The 8168-nt window shown below is 26.3% G+C and overlaps 2 protein-coding genes across 5 annotated transcripts in view; one reads left to right on the top strand and one right to left on the bottom strand.

Annotated features, from left to right (window-relative positions):
• The window catches only part of LOC126896731 (uncharacterized), a 395864-nt gene that overhangs the window by 92759 nt on the left and 294937 nt on the right, over nt 1-8168 (top strand). The window lies entirely within an intron of this gene.
• The window catches only part of LOC126896735 (uncharacterized), a 23364-nt gene continuing 20240 nt past the window's right edge, over nt 5045-8168 (bottom strand). For 2 of the 3 annotated variants that reach the window (XM_050669776.1, XM_050669777.1), the window contains 2 exons: nt 6175-6186; nt 5045-5601 (listed from right to left, as the gene is read on the bottom strand). In XM_050669776.1, the coding sequence (XP_050525733.1) occupies nt 5378-5601; nt 6175-6186 (236 nt within the window). In that variant the 3' untranslated portion in view covers nt 5045-5377. Of the gene's footprint in view, nt 5602-6174; nt 6187-6246; nt 6308-8168 lie in introns of those variants that run through there. The other variant, XM_050669779.1, reaches the window with a different exon arrangement.

Below are 8168 nucleotides of genomic sequence, written 5' to 3' on the forward strand. Positions count from 1 at the left end.
GTAGTCTCGCGTAACTTTCTGATAAATTTAACAAAAATCGCGATTGATTTAACAATATCTTAAGCTATTTACGTCCTTTAAAATTCTCATTGATTTTAAAATGTAAATTTTGTTGATTTAACCAATGATTCGATAAATCCGATTTTTGATTCTACAAAATTCATAATTGACTGATAATTTTAAAATTTTCACCGAATAGTATAAAATGTCAATAAGTTAACAATGATTTTATTGAATCAAACGTGATACTTAATAATTCGGAAAAAATCATGTTTCGAATCGACAAAATATATTTTGTTACATCAAATGAATTGTTTTAGACTATAGTCTAAAAAATAACGCTTTTTTTTAAGTTTGTTTGGTAGAGAACACCTTTAGAAAAGACCTAGTGTTGGGTTTGACTTTAAGCCTTTGTATCAATCGTCATCCGTGTCAGTTCGCCGTCGTAAGTCAGTGTGTCAATTGTTTTTTTATTTTTGTAGCAAGCGNCCTAGCCTTTGTATCAATCGTCATCCGTGTCAGTTCGCCGTCGTAAGTCAGTGTGTCAATTGTTTTTTTATTTTTGTAGCAAGCGCCTTCGCTTGAATGGTAAATGGCCATTGTACGCCGTTATTCTTATTATTTGTTTATTGCACCCGTGTGCTCAAAGTTCTCGTGCCCTTGCACGCCACCAGTGATTGGGCCCCGACCATCGCTAAAAAACTTCATTGCCGTAGTCGCTTTCCGCCGTTTGTTTTCATCTGCCATTACGTGCCTGGATCTAGACTCTGACTCGTGATACTCAGATGTTTGACACCATTACCACAAGATCTCATACAGTCCACTCATCACTATCAACAACTTCATCTATTCAGTTGAGTTTTTTATAATATTATTTATTTAATTGAAGTTAACTAATTTGTTTTATGCCGCTTCGCCGGTTATTAATATTTAAGGGCCCCCCGTTACCCGTTAAATTTAAGATACTCTTTGAAGAACTACTAATATATGTGGTTATTTGTTATGTGATTATTGTCTACTCTCGTTACTTATTATTTGTTTTTTGCCATCATCGACCCAGGTGGCCCCACTCCCACTTCAATAATAGCCATTTAAACAGGCTTAAAATAAAACGGCATTCTAGTGCGGTGCACAACTAGCCGTCCTACGGTCTAGCTGCCTCGTACGAAACAAAGTTATTATTTAGTTGTTTTTTGCAATAATAAATACTTTGGTTTTTAGTATATTTTTATTAGTATGTGTTTCATGATTACAGTTACACGACACGATATTGTTCATATTAGATACAAATTTAAAATTAAATTGTATGTAACACGTATAACGTAAAAAGTAAATATAAAATAATAAGGCATAGCAAATATATTTAAAATAATTCTCACAAATATATTAATATATAAAATAAAATATTGTACACAATTATCAAGTCAAATAATATTATATTATTAAACCTAATACAATTAACAAGTATTAATTTTTGATAGTAAATTTTGTTTAAATATTAATAGCACTATGGTTGAAAAAATTATTTTTTATAAACCTAACATAAAATTAGATAATATAATTGTTCAAAATATGAATGATGAACAAAATATAAATTTAAATCAATGTTTTTAAATCGACTTAAGTAGCCAATTAGTAAAATACACTACTATTACTGGAATAATTTCATATAAACAAACAAGAAATATGAAAGACAAACTTAAATGAATCCACAAAAAAATAACTGATAAGATGGAAATAATATTTACAAATTAATGTTCACATATAATAATTCATTAGAACACTTGTCTTATCATATTTTGTGGTTTTATTGAGAAATATTGCTGGATGAGCAACTCATCCGCACATTCTACAGGATATTCCACGTTAAAAACATGAAAAATTTTAAAACTTTCACAGCAAAAAATACTTTGTACCGATTGTTGTCGTAGTACACAACAGTTTGTTCGAGTAAAGCTGTGACGAAGCCAGTTTCCAATTCTAACTCGACTGCTTAAGTAATAATTTTGCGCGTGCATTTTCGTTAAAGGTTACTCGGATGGCTTACGGTTCGAACGGGGAGAGGCTGATTCTTAACCGCAATACCGAGTTGTTCGCAGACAGCATTAACTGCCATTGGTGAACTTGCCGGATCGACTAATATCCCCCCTCCCAATTGTGTCCGAAAAAACTTCGGACACCTGACTCGCATTATTGTCGGCCATGTCGACTACATGAGTGATCTCCGATTCGCTAATTACTTCCGAATTTACTGCGGGGTGTCCTCAATTCCGATAAGAAGGGTGTGGTGCCGAAAGAGTGCCAAGATCGTTGGGTTGATATATTTTTACCAGGTAAATATTGCGTAACAGCAAAGTGCGCTTTAAACGAGACTTCGTTTAAAACATCCTGTTTTGATCTGTTTTAGGCTAAGGGGCGGACTAATTCCTTCCTAGCCGATTGTCGTTTCGGGTGACAGTTGGTTGGTTGGGTATTGGTGATGCCAGTGTCTTTCGCCACAATATCTATACAGGGACGACGGCGCGTCCTCTCCCGTGTTGCCTGACCGCTTTCAGGCCGCTGGCTGCGCGTTACGAGGTGCCACGATTTTAACTACGTCTTGTGCTTTCTTATGTAGATTGGCAAAAGACGCTGGGTGAATTAACCGTATCGTGCCGCAGTACTCATCCCATAAAAGTCCTGTTAATTGTCGCCCAAGTAGATCTCCACTCTGTTTAGAAACTCACATAGGTCCCCTCCTAGCTTCTCACGTAGTATACTGAAAGACAGGCGCATTCGGTGCGAATGTCTGGATGGTTACTATATTGACCATGGGCTACAGGTATGCGATTAATCATTATTTAACCAACGACCGTCGGTATAATGAATGTAAAAACCTCTAATATTACTATTTATAACACATAATAATAAATTGATGAAAAATTCATTTTTCATGCGTTTCTAAAATAATAGATTATTATAGTAATAATTTCAAAAAAGAGGTGATAGAAAAAATCTAATTTCAGACTTGAAATCACCACAAAAATATAGTTTAGTTAAGTATATATTGAAATATTATCATTGAAAAATATTTTATTTTAATGCGTAATTCAGTACAAAAACAAATTTTATACTCCTATTAATTTGGAGATATTTAATTAAAAAAGTTTTTTTGAAGTGGCCATTTTTTATAATAACGCAATATTTGTCTGAATTTCTAAAGTTTCTAAAGGATTCTTTTCAATATTCGGATTTATAAGTTCAACAAGATTAAAATTGTGTTCTTTTAACGTATTGGTCATTAAAATTGGTCAAGTGAGAGCTTAGAAAAACTAACGACAGACACAAAAATAAACCACAAAATAATATATTTTAATATAAATAAGAAAGTCCTTCTCACAAGGGGAGACTAAAGTGATAGGATCTTCGATATGCATTGAATATGTTGATTGAACGTTATTTATTATTATTCATTTAAAATTTTTTTTCACCTTCAAAAAAGAATTAAGAAAAAAATACAAAAAAGTTATTTCTCCTAGGGGAGTTCGAACTTTGTACCCCGTGACTATAAAGTGTACGACACAGCCACCGTACATTACGTTTACGCATTGATAAAAATAACTATTCAAACTAAATTAAAAATTTAATGTCCCTTTTTTTATTTTTTAGGTGGAAAAATAATCAAAGTAATTTTAAATTTATATTTAATGTAAGTTAGATTTATATCCCTTTTATAAAAATTGGTGAACTCATTACTATGGCTAACCCTTGTAAGGTATTTTAGAATAAACAAAAAAATAAATAAATATTATTAACTTATTTTTTTTTTGTCCTTTAAAGTTGATTTTTATAAAAACTTATAATTTAAAAATGTTGAACTTTTAAACACAATTTTTGCTCAACTTGCAAGTGTAGGATTAATATAATTAGATAAAAAATTTTATGTGGAATAAAATATACTATTTTTCAGATTCATATGTGATCAGAAACTTAAATTAACTTACTTAAAAACAGTAAATTTATAAGGAAAACTTAAAATTTAGATGAAAACGTTTTATTGTAATAAATTATGTAAATAGAAGTCTTAGTAAGCATTTTTATGCAACTCTTGGTGATTAAATAATTATTCATATTAATATACTGCAAATACTACATTTTGCTTTTTATGTATTTTTTTAATTAATATATATTTATTGATTATTCATGTGTAACATAATAATCACAAATATTTGTTATATTAATTAGAAGGATTTTGTTATTATTGAGCCCATATGCGAAACTTTAATTGAATATTTGAAATAGGCGCATAAATGGGTTAAGAAATGTATATATTGGTCACTGATGAAAATTTCTTTTAGACCAATACATTTACTTAAAAGTAATAAACAATTTTTTTTTTTTGTATTGCATCAAGACCTTCATCTTTTATATACGTTTACCATAAAAGTAATAACTACTTTGAAATTTCTCCTTAAAAATTACAATACTAAATTGTTAAATATCAATTTCATACTTTATTAAAATGCTATAATAAATATTTTTTCATAAATTACACTTTAAATTCTAAGAAATACTAATCAGGATATAAATAAGGAAATAATAGTTTATTTTTTTTTTTTGAATAATCCATATTTTTTTATATTAATCACTATCTACTGATTTGCATCAAAGCGTTTCTTATGATAGTGATTTCAATAATTGTCAGATATCATCTATAATTGTCCCCACTATGCCACGTTCACGCTTGTGCCACAACCCCACTGTACTACCGTTGTTTTTTTATATGATAATACTCATTTTTTTATTAATGAATAATAATATAAAAATTAGAAGTGATGGAAAAAGTCTTATTTCAGATTTGAAAACAGCACGAAAAGTTGAATAAGAGAAGTATATTTTTGCTTATGATGAAAGTTTTTTGTAGTCCAGTGTATTTACCCAAAAGTAACAACATTTTTTTATTGAAAATTATTGTGTCAACATTTACATTTTTATATGCGTTACACTACTTTACTATTTTTATATTTTCTCTATATAGATTGTTAATAATCAATTTCATACTAAATTTAAATACTATAATTAGTATTTATTCATATATTATATTTTTAAATATAAAACTTTTTTCTGCAATACTATTACTTATAATAAATTATAAAATATTATTCTTAAAATTTAAAAGAAAATGTACATTCAGATTATAATTGGTAGTTTATAAAATTAAATAATATTTTAGTTACAAGAATGTAATTTTTTTTTGTGGAATTTGAGGACTTCTTGGTTTTTTTTTTTTATTTGTTTTAGAGAAGTGTTGCGGTTGTAGTCGATATAAATAATATTTATCTATATAATATTTAATATCTTATTATTTTGCACTGATGGTTTTCAAAATGTTGACAATTTATTTCTTTTTATGATTATTTTTAGTGGTTGTTAGCCTTTCTTTATACATTTTATTTTTTTTTTCTGCTACAATGTTTTCATTATCTCTTTGATTTTGTGCACATACTCGACATTTTATTCTTCCCCTTAAGTAATTTTCACCGCAATCAAAACAAAACTCATGTAAACACCCACTAAACTGTCTTATTTTTAATGTATATTTGAAACAGTATTTACATAGTACTGTAAATAAAATATAAATTAAAATACTGTTATTTTGGTTTGAATTTGAAAAATCTACACTATAAAATTATTGGATATGTGTTTAATATTTTATTTTAGTATTGATGCGAAGCTAAGAAAATATTATTTCTACCATATGTACTTTATTTTGTGTCTATCACTACAAACTGTTCAACTCGAAATAAAACAATTTCCTCGACAATTCGTCAGAATTTAAGTTAAAAAATATTTAATAAAATAACTCTCAAAATTTGGACACAATTTTCCATAACTCTGTAAAAAACCAACAGCTTGCAACATAATTTTAAGGATACCTCTCGAATGTATAAAGTTAAGCTATAGAATTTAGTCATTCGAATTTCGAAAATTTATATTCTAAGAGACACTTAAATCAATATATGAGTAAAATTTTAACTTAGTAATGTGATACGATTTAATATAGTAATATGCTATATGATAAATCATTTTTACTTAGTGTTTTTAATCATATTTCTAAAACAATATTTTGGTAACTTTAACTAATAAATTTAGTGGAATGATCAATTTGAAAATGTATTAAACAATTATACTTACTTAATCTCATTCCTATAATGAAATAAAAACAAAATTAATATGACAATTAATTAAAAATTGTGTTAATTGGTCAATATTAGAATGTTTTTAAGTATTTACTAAAATAATATAAAATTTTTTTTTTCTAGAAAACCTATAAAAGGAGAATTATTTTATATGTAAATTTCGATATAANATTTTTTTTTTTCTAGAAAACCTATAAAAGGAGAATTATTTTATATGTAAATTTCGATATAAATATTTTTTATTATTTTTATGAAATATTTGTGAAATATTTATTTGGTAGGAGAACTTTTTTATTCATATTAAAATTATTTTACTATATTTTAAGTTTTAGTATCGATGCAATGCTGAGAAGATTTTTTTTGTGACTATCATTTATTTTCTCTGCTCTAATTTGACCTATTTTTTTCAACGATACGTCAAATGACTACAATTTGTATCTAGTTGAAGATATTACCCTCAAAAATTGAAAAGAATTCTAATTTATCAATTAAACAGTTACTTATCCCATATTCTCCATACAGACAATGAAAATCATTAATTTCTAATCTTTTCAAAGTATTTATTGACGAATCAAGTTTGATATGATAGGTTACAACTACAAAATTAAATCATTTTACTTTGTTATTTAATAATTTTTTTACTCTATTATGCTAGACTATTATATTCCAAATTTGTAGGTAACATGTTGCTATATACATCATTTCTAAAAAAAATGATTGTTAGTTTCGCCTGAATTAATAATGGATTTTTACAATTATAATCAAATTGTACTATACGCTCAATTGAGTAAATCTTTTTAACAACTTTGTTTTGATTGGTTCATTTAGTTAAAGTAAATCATTAAAATTAATTAAGTTCTGAATAATTAAGTTCAATTGCAGAATCTTTTCAAACACCAAAAGTTACTAGGAAGTTATTACTATTATTTCAATTTAAATTATCTATTACGATAAAAATATTGATAGTGAGCTTTTCTGATAAATTTACAATAAATAGTAATTATAAAATTTTTTGCTGCATATCAATCTTAACGATACAATTTTTTTAATACTGATAAAATTTTCTATTTAATGATGTCAATTTTAAACTTGCCATTTGAGCTAAAAGTTATGGTAAAATAAATTATTTTTTTTTATTATAAACATTTACAAAAATCAACTTTAAACGATTAAAAAAATAGGTTAAATATGTCATTTTCCTTATTTTTAACATATTAATATCCAAATCAGTATTATTTTAAAACAATTTTTTTTTGTTCTTAATTATTTTTTTATATGTAAATACTATTTTTTAATAATATTAAAACTTAGAAGTGATAGAAAAAGTCTAATTGCACATTTAAAAACATCACGAAAAGTTGATTTAGAAAATTACATTTTTGTTTCTGATGAAAGTTCCTTGTAGTCCAATGTATAAAACTTATAACTTTGTTAACTGTTATAACTTTATCAAAAATGACCAAATCAGTATAAATATTTTTTATTTAGATGCATGTCTTTACCTATCATTTGGTTTTTTTATAAATCTAACCCTTTACCTGCCCACAAAAAGGATTCAAAATGATAACTTTTTTTTTTTTTTAGTTAAAGTAAATCATTAAAATTAATTCAGTACTGGATATTTCAATTGTAGAATATTTTTAAATACCAAAAATTACTTATAAATGATTACTATGATTTCTATTTATATGTACTATTATGATAAAAATGCAAAAAAATAATGAGTTTTTCTGATAAATATACTATAAATAGTAATTATAAATAGTAAATAGTAATTATAAAATTTCCTGACTGCATATTAATCTTAAAAATAATATTGTTTTATTTCTCATAAAATTTTACTTTTCTTTTTCTAAATCAAATTTTTGCATTGTATTCAAATCTGCAATTAGACTTTTTCTATCACTTCTAATTTTTTAGCTTCGATGCAAAGCTGAGAAGGTATTGGTTTTACTAAGATGTGTTTTTTTTTTTTTTTTTTTTTGGGGG

This window comes from Daktulosphaira vitifoliae, unplaced genomic scaffold (genome assembly GCF_025091365.1).
Source record: "Daktulosphaira vitifoliae isolate Bord-2020 unplaced genomic scaffold, ASM2509136v1 Scaffold_1, whole genome shotgun sequence".
Lineage (NCBI taxonomy): Eukaryota > Metazoa > Arthropoda > Insecta > Hemiptera > Phylloxeridae > Daktulosphaira > Daktulosphaira vitifoliae.